Genomic DNA, 21,996 nt, shown 5'->3' with positions numbered 1-21,996 from the left:
GATTCTTAACCTCTGCACCACCAGGGAAGTCCCGAAAAAATACTTTCTAAAACCAAGTTCCAAACCCAGGAAGGTTATTTCATTAGAGGAAAGATGGTTCACCCAAGATATGGGCTTATTATCCCCAAGAATCTCAGTCACCTGAAGGCTGGGAATGAAAAGAAATGTCTCTGATAAAGCTGCTGTAAGGATGCCAATCTAGAATCAAGGGATTTATGACTTCTACTTTTTTGGTATGCCTAAAACCAAAGGATCATTGGATGGAGAAGAATTAAATGTTTTTCAAAAACAAAATTTAGAAGCACTCAGTATCAAAATTGTATAGGTTAGTGCCAAATGTGTGTGTCAGTATTTTAGGATTTAATTCATAATGGAGAGAAGAGTTACACTGGAAAGAATGAACCCGGCTTTTCCTGGATGGAGAAAAGACAGTTAATTATAGAAAATAAGTGCTCTGACCTGGACACACAATAAGACCCAAAACCTATTGAAAAAATGTTACTGTTTATTTTAATCAGCACTCTCTATGGTAGTACATGCTAGTGCTTATTTAAAAGAAACATGCAGGCGAAAACAAAGCAGAACAAAACAAAACAAAAAACAAACTGGTAATGATTTCCACATGTAGATTTAGGTAGTAGCCCCAAAGAACTTATCAGGAAGGTGGTAATAAGTAGAAAAAAGCAAAAGCCAATGGCATATTTGAAAGCATGCTGCCTATTTAATGATGTAATGTGTGAAATCTTAAGAACTGAGGTTAGTTCTTCATTTTAAAGTATGTCATGTGGTCACAATTATCCTGTGTTGATGGAAACGATGACCCAACTAAGATACGGTATGCGGCATGAAGAAAATGATACCATATGTGTCTTTTGGGGAAAAAAGAACACTATTGATGCTGAAGCTGATGTGTTACAGTAAATAAGGTTGAGGCGATTTTGAATATTTAATAACAAATTCATTAGGAAATAAGACAATTTGCAATAGCTGAGGTATAAAGTGAATTAGGAAGACCTGCTCAAGACGGCTGAGTTACCAGTCATGTAACGATGCTTCACATAAGAATGACATGCATGTAAACAGTTCACCCACTAAAGTTTCAGAAGAGGGAAGGATGTAATATACTGCAGGGAAGTTAGAAATTCTGGCTTCCAGCTCTAGCCCTATCAGAAATCTTTGGGCTTTGCCTTCCTCCTCTGCCATATAATCTCGTTCTGGCCCAACATTTCTTATCTCTAAATTCTCTGCCAGCTCTTAAATTGCACGATTTTTTTTTTCATATCAGAACTCCAGTCTGCAGCTGGTTTCACTGAAACTATTATCAACTCCATTTATCCCTAAACTCGCTTAACCTCAATCCCTCCCTTCATTTTATATGAATAATTTTGTCTTCCCAATTTCTCTTTTATTCTTCCCAACTATGAGTATTTTAGTCCTTTTTGCCTTTCTTTTTTCTACCCAATAGGATGAAGGATGTCAGTACCTGTGGAATCTCATAGGTGAAGTCTTGGTACTATTTATTTACCTCGAATGTATGAACAGTATTTTATTCCTCTCCAGGGAGAAGCTAAAATATACGGAAAATTTGCCCAGTGAGCTATAAGCACCATACTGTAAACCCGGACTATAAGTAAAATGCAGGAGAAAACAGTAGGTAAGTGGCTATTTTAAGCTTCCAGTCAAGGGTCTGTTATAAATCATAGTGTAAAATTAAGAATTAAAAGATTTGAAAATGAGTTTGATCCTACTTTGTCTTATTTCCAGTCATTTGGAAATGAGATAACATTAAATTGTATAAGTCAAGAATAACAGATTTTAACCTAGTTTTACTTCTCAGTCTTGATATTCGACACATACTGTATCTCCATTATAAGTATTTTGTTTATTTTTAGTGCTACCTAGAACAGAAAACATACGAATTTGGGGTCTAATGTAATTAGCCTACTAATTAGCTGGGCTTCCTTTCCTAGACACTTGAGTACTGAGAGAGACTTGTACCATTTCCTTGAGATTAGGGCCAATGTTCTACTTCCTTTTCATCTCTCTCAGAACACTTGGTACATTGTTTTACATGCAGCAATTGTCTAAGGAATATTGACTGCCATGAAAATCAGTGACTTAAGCAAATGTTATTAAGACAAGTTTGGTAAACAACATTTATCTTAGATATGAAAAATTACAGCATTTTAGACTTTGGACAGGTGCTTAGGGACCATCTAGATCAGTGGTTCTCTAAGTGTTGCCTGAGGACCCCTGGAGATCCCTTTTCACAGTTCAGGAGAACCTTTCATAGGACCTGCAAGGTCAAGATAACGCTGAGATGACTGCCTTTTCTACTGGTTGACATTTGCATTATTGGTGCAAACTGTTCTAAGAGTCATTGCATTCTTCACCATCACACACTAGCTGTGGAAAAAAGTTGATGCTGCAAGTATAATGGTGAGGACTTCAGCAAGGTCATAGGCTACCACAGCAATATACAAACATTGGTTGCATTTGTATATACTAGAAATGAAAAATGAAATTGAGACAATTCCATTCAAAATAGCATCAAAAAAAGAATAAAATACTTAGGAATAAATTTAACTAAAGAAGTATAAGACATGTTTGCTGAAAGCTACCAAATACTGGAGAAATCAAAGACCTAAATAAATGTTTTTGCATTGGAAGGATGAGCATTGTTAAGATGGCAATTTTCTCTAAGTTCATCCAAAGAGTCAATACAATTCCTAGGTAAATTCAAGGAAATTAGCAAGTTGATCTTAAAATTTATATAGAAATGTAAAGGACCCAGAATAGCCAAAAATTTTTTGAAAAAAAAAATCCAACAAAGTAGGACTTACAGTACCTGTTTAAAAACTTACTATAAACTACAGTAATCAAGGCAGGATGGTATTGACATAACAATAGACACATAAGTCATTGGACTAGAAAAGAAAAGACAGAAATAAACCCTTACATTTATCATCAATTAAGTTTTAACAAAGGTGCCAAGGCAGTTCTTTGAGGAGACGATAGTCTTTTCAGTAAATGGTGTTGGGACAATTGGATATGTGTATGCAAAAAAGTGAACTTAGAAGTTTACCTCATATACTACACAAAAATTAATTGTGATCATAGATCTAAATGTAATGGCTAAAATTATAAAACTGTTAAAAAAACATAAGAGAATTTTTTGTGATTTTGGCTTAGGTAAAGATTTCATAGATATGACACAGAAACATGTCCATAAAAGAAAAAAATTTGATAAATTGGATTTCATCAAAATTTTAAAATTTTGCTCTTCAAAAGACAGCATTTAGAAAATGAAAAGAAAAGCTACGGAGTGGGAAAAATATTTGCAAATCATATATCTGATGAAGGATTTCCGTCCAGAATATGTAAAGAACTCCTACAATTAAAAAATATAAAGAGAAATAACATAATTAAAAAGAGTAAAAGATTTAAATAGACATTTCACCAAAGTAGAAATACAAATAGCTAAGTACATGAAAATGAAAAATGCTCAGTATCATTCATCATTAAGGGAAAAGTACATTAAAGCCACAATGAGCTACCGCTACACATCATTAGAATAGCTATAATAAAAAAGACTGACAATAATAAGCTGGTGAGGATGTGGAGAAATTGGAAGCCTCATATAATGCTGGTGGGAATGTAAATTGGTACAACCATTTTTTTGACATTGATATGATCCAGTGATATTATTCAGATTTCTCCCGTGTTACTCATTGATTTATTTGTATTTATGCAGTTTTATCACATGTGTAGGTTTGTGTATCGACCTCCAGGCAAGACATGGAATAGGTCCATCACCACAAGGACCCCTTATAATGACCTCTTATAACCACACTCCCTTCCCCTCTCCCTTGAACTCCCTAGCCCCTGGCAACCATTAATCTGTCCTCCATCTCAATAACTCTGTCAGTTCAAGGATGTTATATAAATGGAATTATAGTATGTAATCTGTTGAGATAGGCTTTATTTTTTTCCACTCACCATGATTCCCTTGAGATTCATCCAAGTTGTTGTGTGTATCAACAGCTTGTTCCTTTTTATCACTGAGTAGTACTCTATGGAATGGATGTACCATAGTTTATTTAACCACTCACCCACTGAAGAACATCTGGGTTGCTTCCAGGTTCAGGCTATTACAAATAAAGCTACTATGAACATGCCTGAACAGGTTTTTGCATGAACATAATTTTCATTTCTTTGGCATAAATGCCCAAGATTGCAATCGCTGGGTCTTATGGTAATTGCATGTTTAGTTTTATAATAAACTTGCAAGGTCTTTTCTAGAGTGCTTCTACAATTTCTCAGTCTCATCAGTGATGTATGAATGATTCAGTTTCTTCTCATCCTTGCCAGTATTAAGTGTTGTCACTATTTTTAAATTTTATCCATTCTGATAGGTGTGTAGTGATATCTCACCAAGGTTTCAGTTCTGCATTTCGCTAGTGGCTAATAATGATGAACATCTTTTCATGTGTTTATCGACCAGCTTTATATCCTCTTCAGAAAATTTTCTGTTCATGTTTTTTTTGCCCATTTTCTGCCTGGATTGTTTGGTTTTTTGCTGTTGAATTTTGAGAGTTTTTAATATGTTCTAGAAACTACTCCTTTGGTTAGACATGTTGATTGCAAATATTTTCTCCCAATCTGAAGCCACCGTAATGAGAAGCCCGCGCACCGCAACGAAGAGTAGCCCCCGCTCGCCGCAACTAGAGAAAGCCCGAGCACAGCAACAAAGACCCAAGGCAGCCAAAAATAAATAAATAATAAACTTAAAAAAAAAGTAAAAGCAGGGCCAGGGCAGCGGGTGAGATGCCGCAGGGGTGGATAAACTTTTTCTGTAAATGGCCAGATAGTAAATATTCTGGGCTTTGCAGACCATCTGGTATCTGTCGAAACCATTTATGTAAGCAATGGGTATGGCTGTGTTCCAATAGAACTTCATTTATAAAAATAGGCTTTGGGCCAGATTTGGCTCATGGCTGTAGTTTGCCCACCCCTGGGTCAGAGAATCAGACAGGATCAAGCCGAAGTGGTGAGTACTCAGTGCTTGCAAATTAGGCCCTGGAATATTACCTTAATGTGCAAACTTCCCCCTGGATTTACTTCCCCTCCTTTACGGTAACCCAGGAGCTGGAGGCATTTTAAGGTCACTCCATGAAACCAATAAAAATATTATTGTGAAGGTAACTATTTCCTCAGAACAAAAAGCAGGAAAAATTTCAACAAATCCTGTAAGTTTAAAGGCACAATCGTAAGACTGCAAAGCCCAGTGTTCACACATTTCACAAAGTTCTGAATAACTTCTTGGCAGTATGTATTCAGGGCCTTGTAAGACCGCCATCGAATTCCATTTAAAATCTACTCAGTGGTTTTGATACATAAAATCTCTTTTATGTGATGTTGAAATGCAAATTTTGGTGTTGATGTTAGGAAGGATTTTCTTTTAGATCTGTCTTCATATGCTACAATTTGGTAAATTCCTATAACAACCCTCCCTTACCATTTTGTCTTACAATAATGTGGTAACCAGATTACAACTAAACCTCCAAGTTTTACCTAGCAACTGGCATCCCAAAATATGTCATTTAACAAAAATAACCTCAGAGAGATTGTCTGGAAAATTTCATCAATCCAACTTAAACTCTCAGAACATTTACTGTCTGAAATCAGTGCTTTTTAATCTGTGTTTCGTGGGGTGTTTTAAAGTTTTAAAATAAATGGCCATTTACTGCAGCAGTAATGGAAAATGCTGAAACCTAATTTTATTTCTGTGTCTCTTGAGATTAATTGGATTAATTTTGGTTTAGCTGTATATATTACTTTAGGAGAAGGAGAGATGACAGTTTTTCTGTTTTTAAAGAAAATGTTAATAGGTGTTTTACATTCAAAATGTTATTTTTTTCAGTAAAATTGTGTTCAATGGTCTCAAAAATTTCAACAGAACACTGGACTATAACATTCACCTGGCATTCAGGCTAACTTGATGGAATATATGTATCCTCACACAGAATGCAAGCCACTCAGAGGCACAGCTGTCCTAGATTTCTTTGTGTTTTCTATAGACACTTAGTAAATGTGTGAGTTGATTTGGGGATTATCCAATATGAAGGCAGATAATAGATCTGCTTGAAAGACCAAGAAGAATTATAATGAACAAAGTTCAGACATATGCCACGCAAGCCTTTAGACCTTTTAGAAAAGAATTCTGTCTAGGAAATTCTGCCTAGTTCCCAGTACTGTACCATGCCCTGGTGGTTCTCCAAAATTACTGTTCAAAATATAAAAGGATTATGATAAAGATTTATGTTAAAAGCATATATTTAGTATATAAATATATATGTTGATATTTAAGTATTCATGATCAAGATTTATATTAAAAGCATTTATTTAGTATATAGGTATATATGTTGATATTTAAGTGTTATATATATTTATATATACATGTTAAGTTTTATATATCTGTATATATTTATTTTTTCGGCAATCTATATGCACACAAAAAGATGCATGTGAGAAGGTCCATAGATACACTATTCATATGAGCTCAAAATTGGAAACTATTTAAATGCCTACCTAAGTAGAATGAATAAACACATTGTGGCATTTTCAGACAGTGAAGTGCTATACAATAATGAGAATGCATAAGCTACAACTAAACTCAACAGCATGGGTTACTCTCACAAACATAGTGCTGATCAAAGGAAGCCAGACAGAAAAGATCATACGTCATATGGTTCCATTTACATAAAACACAAAAGTAGGCAAACAAATTCATGCTGTTAGAAGTCAGGAAAGTGGCTGCCTTGGGAGTTTGGGTAATTAGTGACCGAGGGACTTCTGGGTGCAGGTAATGTTCTGATTCCTGATGCTGGATACACAGATGTGTTAATTTGGTGAAAATTCATAGAGCTGACACTTAATGTACATTTTTTTTGCATGTATATTACATCTCAATAAAATGTCGAAAATGTTTACAAAGTATTATGGCACTTAAATGATGTAACACTACCCTAAATTTTCATAGATTTACCTTCTATAAGAACATCAAATTTGTGGAAACAGAGGAAATAGGCAGAGAAACACAGCATTTGTGACATACATGACATCATTTTGAAAGAGAAATGCTGGAGTATTCTAAACATTTTTGTTTTGTGAAACTAAACTAAAAGTTCACAGTGGCCAGATTTTTAAAAATACACATTCTACAGAATTGCTTTATCTGACATAAAACTCATGTGGGATGGGGCATAGTATGCTATTCAATATTTGGCAAAGAGATGTATGCCCATTACCTTTTATATTTTGAAAGGAATGATTTTGGATATTTTGAACATGCTCAATATAGTTTGCTTTTAAAATTAGGGATATTAGGGACTTCCCTGGTGGTCCAGTGGTTAAGACTCCACGCTTCCAATGCAGGGGGCACGGGTTCAACCCCTGGTTGGGGAACGAAGATCCCACATGCCGTGTGGCATGGCCAAAAAAGAAAAAATAGCGATGTTAATAAAGTTCCTTATTCAAATAGCTTCAGATTTAATGAAACAATTTCATTAAACTTCATTGTAATTTTTTTTTAAATTGAGGATTTCTAGCTTATTTTATTTTATTAAAGTATAGTTAATTTACAATATTACATTGGTTTAAGGTGTACAGCATAGTGATTCAGTATTTTTATAGATTATACTCCATTAAAAGTTATTACAAAATAATGGCTATAATTCCCTGTGCTATACACTATATGCTTATCTATTTTATACATAGTAGTTTGTCTCTCTTAATCCAATGCCCCTATCTCCCCCCCAAACCACTGGTGACCACTAGTTTGTTTTCTATATCTGTGAGCCTGTTTCTGTTTTGTTATATACATTCATTTGTTTTATATTTTAGATTCCACAAATAAGTGATATCATACAGTATTTGCCTTTCTCTGTCTGACTTACTTCACAAAGCATAATATTCTCTAGGTCCATCCATGTTGCCACAAATGGCAGAATCTCATTCTTTGTTTATTGCTGAGTAATAATCCATTGTATATATAAACAACATCTTTTTTTTTTAAATTTATATTTATTTATTTATTTTTGGCTGCATTGGGTCGCCACTGCCGCGCGCGGGCCCTCCCCAGCCGCGGCGAGGGCCACCCTTGGTTGTGGCGTGTGGGACCCCCACTGCAGTGGCCTCTCTCGTTGCGGAGCACAGGCTCCAGGCTTGCGGGCTCTAGAGCGCAGGCTCGGCAGCTGTGGCACACGGGCCCAGCTGCTCTGCAGCATGTGGGATCCTCCTGGACCAGGGCCTCAACCCGTGGCCCCCGCATTGGCAGGCAGATTCCCAACCACTGCATCACCAGGGAAGCCCTACAACATCTTTTTTATCCATTTATCTGCTTCCATACCTTGGCTATTGTAAATAGTGCTGCTATGAACATTGGGGTTGCATGTATCTTTTCAAATTAGTATTTTCATTTTTTCCAGATATAAACCCAGGGATGGATCATACGGTAGTTCTAGTTTTAGTTTTTTGAGGGACCTCTATACTGTTTTCCATAGTGGCTGCACCAATTTACATTCCCACCAACAGTGCACAAGTGTTCCCTTTCCTCCACATCCTTGCCAGTGTTTGTTATGTGTAGACTTTTTGATGATGGCCATTCTGACAGGTGTGAGGTGATCTCATTGTTGTTCTGATTTGCATTTCTCTAATAATTAGCAAAGCTGAATATCTTTTCATGTACCTGTTAACATATGTATGCTGTCTTCAGAAAAATGTCTATTCAGGTCTGTGGCCCATTTTTTGACTGGATTGTTTATTTTTTTGATATTGAGTTGTACAAACTGTTTATATATTTTGAATATTAACCCCTTGTTAGTCATATCATTTGCAACTATTTTGTCCCATTTCATAGGTTGTCTTTTCATTTTGCTGATAGTTTCCTTTGCTGCGCAAAAGCTTTTAAGTTTACTTGATCTCATTTATTTATTTTTGCTTTTATTTCTTTTGCCTTAGGAGATAAATCCATAAACATATTGCTATGATTTATGTCAAAGCATATTCTATGTTCTCTTCTAGGAATTTTATGGTTTCAGGTCTTACATTTAGGTCTTTAATCCATTTTGAGTTTATTTTTGTATATGGTGTGAGGAAATGTCCTAATTTCATTGTTTTACGTGTATTAATAGCTGCCCAGTTTTCTCAGCACCACTTATTGAAGAGACTGTCTTTTTCCCACTTTATACTCTTGCCTCCTCCTTTGTCAAAGATTAATTGACTGAATACGTGTGTGGGTTTATTTCTGGGCTCTCTATCCTGTTCCATTGATCTGTATGTCTGTTTTTGTGCCAGTACCATACTGTTTTGATTACTGTAGCTTTGTACAGTAGTATACAATCTGCAGTCAGGGAGGGTGATACCTCCAGCTTTGCTCTTTTTTCTCAAGATATTTTTGGCAATTCAGGGCCTTTTGTGGTTCCATATAAATTTTAGAATTACTTGTCCTACTTTTGTGAGAAATGTCATGAGTATTTAGATAGGGATTACATTAAATCTGTAGATCACTTTGGGTAGTATGGCCATTTTAACAATATTAATTCTTCCAATCCAAGAGCATGGGGTATCTTTCCCTTTCTTTGTACAATCTTAAGTTTCCTTTATCAGTGTTCTATAGTTTTCAGAGTATAGGTCTTTCACCTCCTTGGTTAAGTTTATTCCTAGGTATTTTATTTCTTGCTTCTTTTTAAATATCATTTGAGACATATTCCCAAATGTCAACCATTATGCTTTCACATTACCCTTTTAATTCCTATGCATCTGGTCAACTCCTAAGGAGGAAGATCTAGAAATGCAACATTTAGTTTTATCAATAAAACCAGGTGTTTTTACGCCAACTGAAACCTTGGGATAGCCATAGACACTCACTTTTCTGTCTCATGCCACAAATTGCCTAGCCTTTCCAATGATAACTGGATGAGACACCAGTTTGGCAAAAAGTGTTCCTCTGGGAAGATAAGCAGATGTATATGTCTAGGCAATCAGTCCATCAAAGAACTTAACATTTCTTTTCATTTTTAAAAAATTTTATTTTCTGGCTCCCTTCCGTCAATTGATCTCACCAACATGACAATGAGTATGGAATACAAAAATCTGTTTGACAGATGTTCCCATGCAATCTGCAAGACTTACAACGTAAATGCTATTCTGGAGAACAACCTCTGTTTCATACACATCTTCCTTTATAGTGTGTCACTTCTGTCTTAAATAAGCAACTAAAGAAGTATTGGGTTTAATGCAGGAGAGAAAAGGGAATGACTATTTTTGAACACAGTCTTTGAAAATATATTTCTGTACTAGGGAGGATATCTGGATGACTATCAAGTTTGCCTTATGAGGCATATGGAAGAGAAGCAATGTGGCAGCTTAGCTAACAGCATGGCCTCTGGGATCAGACTGGATCCAAATCCTGGCTCTGCAACTCGCTAACTGTGTAGCCTTGAGGGTATTCCTTAAACACCATGCCTCAGTTTATTCATTTTCAGGCAACAGTCATATAGGATAAGTTTACTGTGAGGATCAAATGAGTTAGCTTGGTACAGAGTAAATAGTAATTAGGCTTTAGGTCATGTTATAAATTGGTATACATAACATACTTTAAGACTGCATATTTTTCCTGCATCGATTCAGGAAATGCTTCTCAGCACAGTAGCCAGCATGTTTTTGTTAAAATGTAAACCAAATCATGTCACTCATCTCCCCATAACCTTCCTTTTTTAAAAAAATTAATTAACTTCTTTTTGGCTGCTTTGGGTCTTCACTGCTGCGCATGGGCTTTCTCTAGTTGTGGCGAGCGGGTGCTACTCTTCATTCCAGCGCATGGGCTTCTCATTGTGGTAGCTCCTCGTTGCAGAGCACAGGCTCTAGGCACGCGGGCTCAGTAGTTGTGGCATGTGCGCTCAGTAGCTGTGGCTTGCGGGCTCTAGAGCACAGGCTCAGTCGTTGTGGCACACAGGCTTAGCTGCTCCGCGGCATGTAGGATCTTCCCAGACCAGGGCTCGAACCCGTGTCCCCTGCATTGGCAGGTGGATTCTTAACCACTGCGCCACCAGGGAAGTCCTGCTCATAACCTTCTAAAAGCTTCCTATCTCACTCAGAGAAAAAGGCTAAAGGCTTTATAAAGGTGTATACACAGGGTGACCACGCTTCCTATTTTTTCCAGGAGTCTTGGTTTATGCCTATTGTCCAGATGCAATTATTGATAGTGTCTACTTTCACTCTCAAAGCATCTTGGTTTGGACAATAAATTATATGGTCACCTATTGTTAGGCCCCACGTTATCTGCTTCTCCCTATCACCTGCCCTATCCCAGTATCCCTGTGATCTCATCTGTTACTATTCTCTTCCTTCCACTCAACCACCATGGTTTCCTTGCTGCTCCTTTAACCCTCCAGGCACATTCCTGCCTCTGGGCCTTTGCACTTGCCATTTCCTCTGGCTGGATGCTCTCACTTTGGATAGTGGCATGGTTTGCTCCTTTTAAGTTCTAGTTTTTATTCAACGTCACCTTGTATTGAGCTCTTCTTCAGCCACTCACACTAAGATGAATACCCTCTTCCTCTTCTTTTATTTCTCTTCCCTATTTTACTTTTCTCCTTAGCAGTTATCTCACATACTATATATTTACTTATTAACTTGCCTGTTGTCTTGTTCTTCTACTAGAATGCAAACTCCACAAAGACAAGGATGATTGTTTTTCTTCACTGCTATTTCCCCAGTAACTGGTATATACTAGGAGCTCAATAAATATTTATGAATGAATAAATGAAGAACATTCAGAGAAGAGAGACCTGATGTAACTGAGTAACTACATAGCCAATCAGTTGCCCATCCGCATTAATTTCTAGTATAAAATTTGATCTAAAAAATATTGGGTTGGCCCAAAAGTTCAGTTGGGTTTTTCCGTGAGATGTTATGAAAAACCAAAATGAACTTTTTGGCCGGACCAATAATAGGACTCCTGTGTTTAAGATAAGTGTTATGAGAAGCATGATTTGAGTAGATTCTGTTATCTATCCTAGTCTCCAAGTAAGTCGTGATGGCAAAAAATGTGGATGAAACTTTTAGAGAAGTTTAAATTATACAAAGTAACCTCTAAATTTGCACATCCACAAAAATGGTATTAAATCTGAGGGCACACTTGATTTTTCTTCTTGAGTTCAGGAACACTGGGGATTTCAAACCTTGCAAATTTAAATAAATATTTTAGAGCATGTGGTTTTGTAAAATCTTTGATGTTCAAATTTAAAAATAAGGCTATCAAATATTAACATTGAATGATATGTTCAGTTCTATTATTGAGTTTAATTTCAACTATTAACTTTATAATGAAGGAAAGTTTTTCCAAGAAAAACTAGACCTAGTTAAAAATAAAACTGTAGCTATAGAAAGCAGTTACTCTAGCTCTCAAGAGAATATGGTAGCTCCAGAAAGCAGTTGTAGAATTTCTGGCTGTATATCGAATTTATTTTGACAGAATTTCTTAGAACATTCCTTATCTAACCACTCTAGTCTTCAAATCAACTTCAGAGACAGTAAACTTCATACCTCTTTCATTTTAGTTCACACACGCTTTACACGAACTGTATAAACTTTGTGTGATAATAAAAAAATAACACTCACATGCTAGCAACTCAAAAGATAAAGACACTCTAGAAATATTTCAGAATAAAATAGCCAGGACATCTGCTTTTACTGCACAGAGTGCTGGAATTACTGCAACATTACACACACACACACACACACACACACACACACAGTGTGTATGTGAAAATTCTTTTCTCAAAAGTAAAACATTTATGCATCACTATTATACAGCAACCTCTTCTGTGATCTGAAGTGTCTGATGGAGGAATATCTTCAACCACGATGCTTTACACAGCCCAACACCTTCCTAATGAGAAGGGGACTGAATCCATCTCTCCCTCCTCAGCCATGGGAACGATCTTGCAGTTACGGATGGTTTCCATCCCCCATCCCTGAAACGGGAATAACTGTGCTGTGAACCAAATGCTGAGGGTTAGCCCAGTAACCTCACATGAGAATAATTACTTAACAGGACCATGAGAGAAAGCAATGAGGTTCCCAGACACAGGAAACGAAAAGTCAGAAGGGGAGGTAGAGTTGGAGAGGGTTCTGAAGCCTTTCCAGACAGCAACTTCCTTATAACAAACAGCAAGTTGGGTAATAAATGTATCACTCTGTTATTTTATATGTACATGTATCCTTAAGTCAGCTGGTTAGCATAATGAACTTTTGCAGTGTGCTTGTGTTTTAGCCATGCTAGAAAATCAACATGTTTCCTGTTCTCTAAATTAGTAACTAAAATCTTCTGTGATATGAATGTTCATTTTGATATTCCAAATCACTTGTAGGTTTAATATTTCAATCAAAACCACAATTACAGCTATGCTCAAAAAATGCCTATTGCACAGAAATCTTGAAAAGTGACTCTTCAATTGGTTACATGTACCGGAGAGAGAGGAAATTAAACAATATAATTCCGGAACCACAGAACAAGAACTCTTGACTTCTAAAGACAAAGGGACAAGGGGAAAACAACTCTAGGTTGACAGATTTTTCACAGATTTATGGACCCTGAGACATCCCTGGTCTGCAGGAAAAAAGTAGAGATTCAGTGAATTCAAAAAGCAAGTCTGCCTTTAGATCCGGAATTGCATGGGAGAAACACATTCTTACAGAGGCAAATAGAGTATTTGAGCAAAACGAGTATTTTGCTCATGCATCAAATATTTTGAAAGCTGGGCACAGTGCTGGATGTGGAGATACAATGATAAATGAGAATCATGGCAGTGTGCCTCAGGGGACTTGCAGTCTAGCGGGGCAGACAGGCAAGCGAATTGGCAGGCACAACAGAGCGTGTGTTAGATGCTCTTAGGGGGTTACTAGAGGGTGTCATGGGAGCACATGAGAAAGGCACTGACCTAGTCTATGTTAGGGATACTTGCCAGACAAAGAGATGCTTCAGCTGAGATCTGAAGAATAAAGTGGAATAAGCCAGAGAAGGCATGAGGGAAGATATTCAAGGTAGAAGGATCATGTTGGTACTCTTGGTTAGCTGGAGTGAAGAGGGGTAGATGAAAAACATGAAGAGGGAGGTGCCTGGAGATGAGGCAGGGTCAGAGCTATCTAACAAGACACGATGAGCTGGAGTGCAATGCACCTTCAAGGGACAGAGAGCTTGGTGAAGGGACACATTTTCTCTCTTAAAATTCAGGGAATACAGTTTCTATACCTACTTTTACGATTATAGCGCTATTACTGGAATACCTGAGAAAGGCCTGTTTTTATTTGCTTGATGATGAGTAAAAGGCAAACATCTATCACATATGCAACGGTGTGTAACTGGATCAGCTTGGGGGAGTAGTATGTGCAGACCACAGATAATACCCTATGCCTTGTCTGTAAACAAAGAATCCCTCTGACAAATCAACATCATCACCATCAATATTTTAATTCGAAGGTCTCAGAAAAATCTGATTACAAGTATATTTTAGTGCTCCCTTCAGGAGCACATATACTAAAATTGGAATGATACAGAGAAGATTAGCATGGCTCCTGGGCAAGGATGACATGCAAATTTGTGAAGTGTTCCCATATTTTTTACTTATCTATGAAACAGAAACAGACTCACAGACATAGAGAACAGACTTGTGGTTGCCAATGGGGAGGGTGAGTGGGGGAGAGATGCATCAGGAGTTTGGGGTTAGCAGATGCAAACTATTATATATAGAATGAGATAAACAAGGTTCTACTGTATAGCACAGGGAACTATATTCAATATCCTGTAATAACCTATAATGGAAAAGAATATGAAAAAGAATATATATATATATATATATGAATCACTTTGCTGTACACCAGAAACTAACACAACATTGTAAATCAACTCTACTTCAATTAAAAAAAGAAGTTAATTTTAATCATATCAAAAAGTATTAACTGAACAGCTACTATGTTTGAGGCATACAACTTATATGTTGTGATATGTGTTTATCACAACATATATATGTGTTTCTTGATGTGTCAAGAAACAACTTTTGTATGGCTGCCCCAACAGGATGGATCCCAGTTGCAGAAGATGTCAAAGGCTGTGTGAATATGGAGATAAACTGGCTTTGTGTGAATGTCTCTGGTTTGCACATTGCTCAGATCCTCTGCCAGAGCAACATATTGGGAATCTTGGCTTTTCATTGCAAAATATTCCTGATAATTTCATACAGAAATTTTGTTTATTTTTCATTGTTGTCCTCAGGAAGAGGTGGTTGCTTAGAGTGGACTAAAATAGTCAACAGCTGATTACTGGATGTATCACTGGCTGCTTCGTTTGTTCTCAGAGATCTGCTTTACCCCACACACTAAGTGGAGACATTATTCATCTACAGTATTATCTATGACGTCACTGGTTCCACCTCCCTGCTGTGCCAACATTTCTATGTCAAGTCATTGGACTCAACTGCCTCTCTCTTCCCATGACCATCATTCTCATCCTCTCCATTCTACTTCTCTCCTACATATATTTCTCCACACTTCTGTTTCTACTTAAGAGGCTAAGGTGCAGTGGTTTATGGGCATATCCGTGTGCACATCTGGGTGACAGTTATCTTGAAAGCACATGACACCAAACTTTGGCCCACCCATGCACAAACATCACTTTTAGGGTTTCCACTCTATTCAAAATTAAAACCCATCTCCCTATAGATGACACTCTAGGGCATAAATAAATCATTAAAGAATATGATTATTAAATTCTATACTTCTAATCTATATTGGCATTTAGTCATTGGGGGGCATTTTTGGATTCTAAACAGAGATACAGTGCTTTAATTATTTTGCCATTGTAATGAATGTAAATATTTTATATACAGATTAATCTACTTGCCTAACTTTTTGCATTCCTTGAAAATTCAGCGTATCAGATAGTGTAATTTCTTGACAAATTGAATCCATCATCAGTTTAGGTTATAAGTGTGAACATTTGAAAGGGTCTACTAACTCCTTTTCCTTCCTCTCTCCTGGTTTTGTCAGTCTGCTCATGAAATTAATGATATGTTTTTTGCACAATTCCAAATTAGAGTAATCCTTTGATAAATAATACCGTTTCTTTAACATTGCCATTTGAAAACCAAGAAGGTAATTGGCATTTATTTGCATCTTTTGGTCCCTTCTGTTTTACATTTTATTGTCTCAGACTGTCCGATTTTTATCACCAGGTAGTGTATGTATGTGTGTGTGTGTGTGCACGTGCACGAGTGTAAACAAGGGCTAGAGGAATTTCTCTCCACTTTCTGGGTTATTTCTTCTCTATGAAATGTATATAACTCCAGATCTAATTCATTTTTTAATTTAGGATCTGTACATGCTTCAGCAGCAGCAATTTGGCAACTATATCCAGCCTCTCTGAGAATGACATTTAGGGCAGAGAATGTTACTTAGGGGTAATGATGACATTCGGACAAGAGCTGCACATGCGTGTTAGGAACCAGTAAGAAGCAGGAGCTCTTGGGGGTTTCTGAGCAGAGCAGCACTCGATAAGTACAAGCAAAGTCCAGTGCAGCCTGGCAGAAGAAGTCCTGAAGCTATAGAGATCAACTAGGAAACTTGGAAATTCAGATGTGTAGTGAACCCCTCTTCCATGCCCACAGACGATCCAAAGCTACCCAGCACTAGCTGCACGGGATAATGACAGAACAGAAACAGCCTAGCCGTCTGATATACTTGCTGCATTGATTTTCAGTTGTGTTTTACAGCATATCAATATATGAAACAGTTTCAGTACAACTCTTTCAAAGTGAGAGAAAGATAATAAAATGTGAATAGAAAGAACACTTTATCATGTGCTCTCCTTTTTCTTGTAATATTACTAGAGTCTAATCAGCAAGTCTCACTTGCCCCAAGATTCAATCTTCATACTACTTTCACTCACTCTGACTCTAACCTAGCTCAGTGCAATGTTCTCCCTCTGGAGACACCTTAAAACTGAGTCTAAAAGCAATTGATAGAATTGTTAAACACAACGACCTGTGCGATTTGAAAACTTATCTTTCTTTGACGAACATAGCAGATCTTTTAAACCATTCTTCTTTCAACCTAATTCTAATAATACGGGAGATAAAGAAGCTTCATGCATCCCTTTAATAGAATGTTCTTCAAGTCTGTGCATTTTTCATCAGTACCTAAACATAATGGTAAAGTGAGACTGGATGGCTACTACTTTGCCCTGCAATGCAGAGGTAGCTTGACATGGTCAGAGGAATCCACAGGTCTGATATATGAGACTCCAAAGCATCAGACTCTTAGAGCAGGAGGCAGCTGTGGAGAAAAGGCATGAGGACCTAGAGCACACATTGCTTAGCAGGATTTCTCTTGACTCTCCTGGGCAGAAGTCAGAGAAACAGTAACATCTTATGGTTTCCTAACCTAGAGGAATGGACTGCCAGGAGGAAATAGAAATAACGCTCGAATATTGTGAGGCTTTTCTGTTCGCTCCAATGCTTTTCTCTTTTCCTCTGGAAGAAGATTGAAATGACTAAAGAGTATTTATTTCTTTAACCCCAAAGGTTTACTTTCTAAAATTAATGTTGGTTAAAGGACTCACTACATGAGTTTTAGAAAAACAGGAATTATACAAATGTACTCCTGCTATGAAAAAACACATCAAACTGTCCACATTGTTGAGAACTACAATAAGGTATATAAAGTATTGGATTCCCAAGATGGAAAAATCTTAAGGTCAAATAAGGAAGTGTCAGTTTTTTTCCATTGTTGTATGAATGTAAAACAAAGTTTTATTGGAATTTTCACCGAATTTGGAGATATTTCAGATGATCTGACTTAAAATGTTGCTACGGAATAGAAATGAAGTTTAGTCTCGTGAAGAGCAGGTAGCACCTCAAAGAGATAAGCAAGGCTCCTTCTCAGCAGATACGGTTATGTCAAAAGCTGCTTTTGCACATGGTCAAACGGGAATTATTAATCAGAGATGGTTATGTTATTTTCCCGAGCCATAATGGGTTGGTTAACTAGTTGTGTAAGTGTGAACAAAAAATGTTTAATACCCCGCACCGTGATTGTGAGTGAGTCAAGTCAACATTTTCAAATCTCTTATTAAAGAGAGATGTCCCGAGGAAGTCGTGTTGAGTATGTGTAATATTTCACTAAGAGAAAATCAAAACCTTTTTAAAAGAAAAAAAGTTCTGTAGCATATGCTAAATATTTAAAATTATTTACATATTTTCAATTTTGCCTCCTAATTTGGTTCTGAAATCCTGCTTTGAGTTCAAACAGAAAACACATGTATTCATGCTCTTCTGTGGAAAGAGATGGTATGTGATTTAAAAATTTTTTCTTTTTTAAAAATTTTTGGCCATACTGCGTGGCATGTGGGATCTTAGTTCACCGACCAGGGACTGAACTCATGCCCCCCGAGGTCACCACTGGCCTGCATTGGAAGGTGGAATCTTAACCACTGGACCACCAGGGAAGTCCCTTAATTTCCCCAATTTTGTCTAATTTCCCCAATTTTGCAAACAGTGTATTGGAGTAATTTTGAGATGATTTTTCCTTGTAATGTTCAAAATTTTCATCATTGTTTTCATCTTTATGGTTAGACCACTGCTTTTTCTGGTAGGCTAGTATCATTTCACCACAGTTGGAGTGTATCTACTTGAAACCAAGATGCCACTATTTCACTTAAAACTAATCATGTCTTCAACTGACAAACTTTCCATTTCAAGTCATAGTTCAGAATATTCTTGCTCAGAATAGTTTTGTTTCTACAGATAATACATAGAAGACAAAAGACTAAAGGCTGAGGAAAGTGCTTTCCCTGTGCTAGGAATAAAGACATTCTAAAACATCTGACACAGATGATGAAATTTCATTTGAATTTTAGCTCACTTGAATTCTTGCAGCAATTTCCCCCACACAACCACTAGACCAAATATGGAATAACTGATTCCTCTTGGCTTTAGTTGTTTTGGTACTAACTAGTCCCTAGAGCAAGGTGATCACACCAACAGCGGGTGAGTTCTCTTCCTCTCCCACTCAGGCTCTAACTTTGATTGTCTTTGGATCCTTGTTGCCTAGCTCTGCAGCAGGCACACAGTAGGTGCTCCTTGAATGTGAGTGGAAGCAATGCGGGAGGCAACAGTAAACTGATGCTTAGTAATGCTGCTCAATGCGGTCACCGACTGGCCTGCCATCTCGTGCACCCGTTATCCCTAAGTTGCCCTAACTGCGGAAGCCAGCATGACCTTTGCCTTCAATCATCCAGATAGTCAAAATAAAATAAGCCCTTCTCATTTCAAGCCGTACTATGGATATCGGGCTTCCGAATAGCATCACATTGAAAAGGTAAACGAAACTGAAGATAAATTTATTTTAAGTACTTTTTGGGCTCAGCAGGTCTTACCCTGGAAATGGAATGTCAGAAAAATCCAGTGATCTTCCCCAGATTGCCCATCTACCCAGCAAGCTCACGGCTGGCATGAAAATCCCATTCATGCAAGACCGCGACTTTGAAGAGTCATCCCTGAAATACTATTTTGTTAACAATTAAGTTAGAAAGTCAGTGTCACATTTAACAAACAAGAAAAATTTCAAATGTCACCCAGTTTTAAGAGAGCAGAAATGGCTCTCAGTAAAAACACAGACTGAAATTCCAAAGGACAGAAAAGTCTGCAGCACCTCTCTCAACTGTGGAATCAGAGCATATATTCCAACCTGCAAACGCATTTGTGGTTACTTCCTACCTTAAATACATTGATAGGGAGATCAATGACCACATAGATAAGGTCTCCGAGGGCAAGGCTGGCTATCAGTGCGTTGGGGCCATTCCTCATGCACTTGTTCTGGTAAATGATCCTGAGCAGGGTTGCATTCCCCACCATTCCCACGATGAAAATAGTACACGATATCACAGTGTTAATGTATTTGAAAGCTGAAGTAATCTTAGTCTGCTGTGGGCAATAGTTGTGCATTGAGCCATTGTTGGGGAGGGCCAGATTCGTGGGTCTATGTGTGGTAACCATGAAGCTGAGTTCTGTCCCACGAAAAGTGGTGAAATCGTCCACACGGGTGCTTAGATTTGTGCTGTAGCTCTCAGGATTATCACTGACGACACATCCAACCAGCGCCAACCCAAACAACACCCTGAGGCAAAAGGTTTCCATCTTGATGCAAATTTGAGGAAAGGTCTCTTATTCTTTTGCTTTGACACCCTCTTTTTTTTTTTTTTCCTACCTGAAAAGAGACAAGAGAAAAAATAATTTTGGTTACAAATTCCAGCTGCCAATAAGACTGTAGTCAATGATAATTACTGCTTCAATTAAAAAGCAGGATGTATCTGGTAATTAGATAAGATATATCTCTGTCAGGTTACCCCATGGAAGAACAAAAGAAGCAAAGATCAAAGCTCTACTAGGGCAAGTTATATCTCTGTATCCTGTCTCTGTCTCTCTCGCTTTTGTCCATAGCTATACTTACATCTAGATTATAATATGAGGACATGGCAGTTTTTCCTTCGAGTAGTAGAGAAGAAGTTACATTACACCTAGGCTGATAGCCTGAATTACAAAAAACCTTCACGAGTTGAGATAACAATATTTTAGTTATTAACAGAAGAGAAGAGACATTATATGCTGAGTGAAAGTTATGTAGTATTAAGGCAAAAATCACCAAATTCTGTAATTAACAATTCAGTATTCCAACATGTGTGCTGTTTTGCCAATGGCAAATAACGAACATGAAAATAACATGCAGCTCAGGTAGCCATTTGAAGTGTTATGAAATGTTCATTTAAAAACAGAACTCTGATTAACACCATCAATACAATTAACAATCTTAGTCATTTAAAAGTGAGATAGTTGATAAAGACCAAATATTTATTTTATTGAAAACCTGGATGATTACTGTGTACAATCAACATCTTCTGACAGGAGTTTTTCTGCTTTTCCATTCGTCAGAAATTATTATCAGGATATATGCCAATGAATGAAACTAGGAGTAATAGACTTTCTCAGGCCAGGCATACTATTTGGTTTTCCAAACATCCTTTATACATCCTTTAAACATCCTTTATAGCTACATTGATTATGACCAGTCACTGTGCTGAGCACTTCACATGCGTGATGCCCTCTATTCCATACAATGACCCTCTGAAGCAGTTACATGGTTCCATTATAAACACAGGGAAACACAAGGTCAAGTAGCTTGTCAAGGCCGTAGCTGGTGTGGTGCTTCTGTGATTCAAAGGCAGGTTAGTCTGACTTTGAGCCTGAGCTCTTAACCACTAGACTGTACTGTCTCTCATTCTCATGACTTCTTAGCATCTAAAGTGTTTTAACAATGTTTCCAGCGTTTTGAAGAAGCAATAGACTTTGGAGGTTGGTTAGATATTTTCAAAAGACCATTTCATTATTTTGTTTTGTTTTGTTTTAGTCACTTGCAGAGAGCAGTGGTCCTTCTTGTTCAGGAAGTCTAGGTTTCTACTTGAAGAAAAGATGCTGGGAAAATGAGGGAGGTTGGTGGTAACACAACAATTAAAGGTAAATAAAAACGGCTCTTCCCATTTTAATATTTTGTATATTTTCTGTGAATTTTTGTGAATCTTTAAAATGAAGGCCATAAGCTCATTTATGATGATGTGGTGTGTGTGTATGATGAATACACCCAGGTCACAATTTAAATTTTAAGAATTGTGTCCTTTTGAGTCTATTCATGGTTGATATGAATTTTGATATGAACTTTTAGGAATTTTGACAGTTATCTTGGTTATCAACAAAGTTTAGGACTTAGTCGATATATGGATGAAATAAGATTTATTCAAGTTGTACAGAAGGTCTAAAATAAATATAAGGTGCAAATACTGCATACTTCTGCCTTCCCCAGAGATTTCCCCCCAGGAACCTGAAT

The 21,996-nt window shown here is 37.2% G+C and overlaps 1 protein-coding gene and 1 non-coding gene across 2 annotated transcripts in view; one reads left to right on the top strand and one right to left on the bottom strand.

Moving 5' to 3' along the window:
• The window catches only part of EDNRA (endothelin receptor type A), a 56,720-nt gene extending 36,406 nt beyond the window's left edge, over positions 1–20,314 (bottom strand). Inside the window, exon 1 of the mRNA XM_060147716.1 lies at positions 19,836–20,314. Within this exon, the coding sequence (XP_060003699.1) occupies positions 19,836–20,255 (420 nt within the window). The 5' untranslated portion in view covers positions 20,256–20,314. The remainder of the gene's footprint in view (positions 1–19,835) is intronic.
• On the top strand, positions 14,579–14,685 carry LOC132520146 (U6 spliceosomal RNA). The gene has a single exon (XR_009540506.1). It is a non-coding gene; the product is annotated as a U6 spliceosomal RNA (small nuclear RNA).
• Positions 20,315–21,996: the final 1,682 nt, after the last annotated feature.

Source organism: Lagenorhynchus albirostris, chromosome 4 (genome assembly GCF_949774975.1).
Source record: "Lagenorhynchus albirostris chromosome 4, mLagAlb1.1, whole genome shotgun sequence".
In the NCBI taxonomy this organism is placed as follows: domain Eukaryota; kingdom Metazoa; phylum Chordata; class Mammalia; order Artiodactyla; family Delphinidae; genus Lagenorhynchus; species Lagenorhynchus albirostris.
The sequence above is the reverse complement of the archived record's forward strand: the minus strand, read 5'-3'. Positions and strand labels throughout refer to the sequence as shown.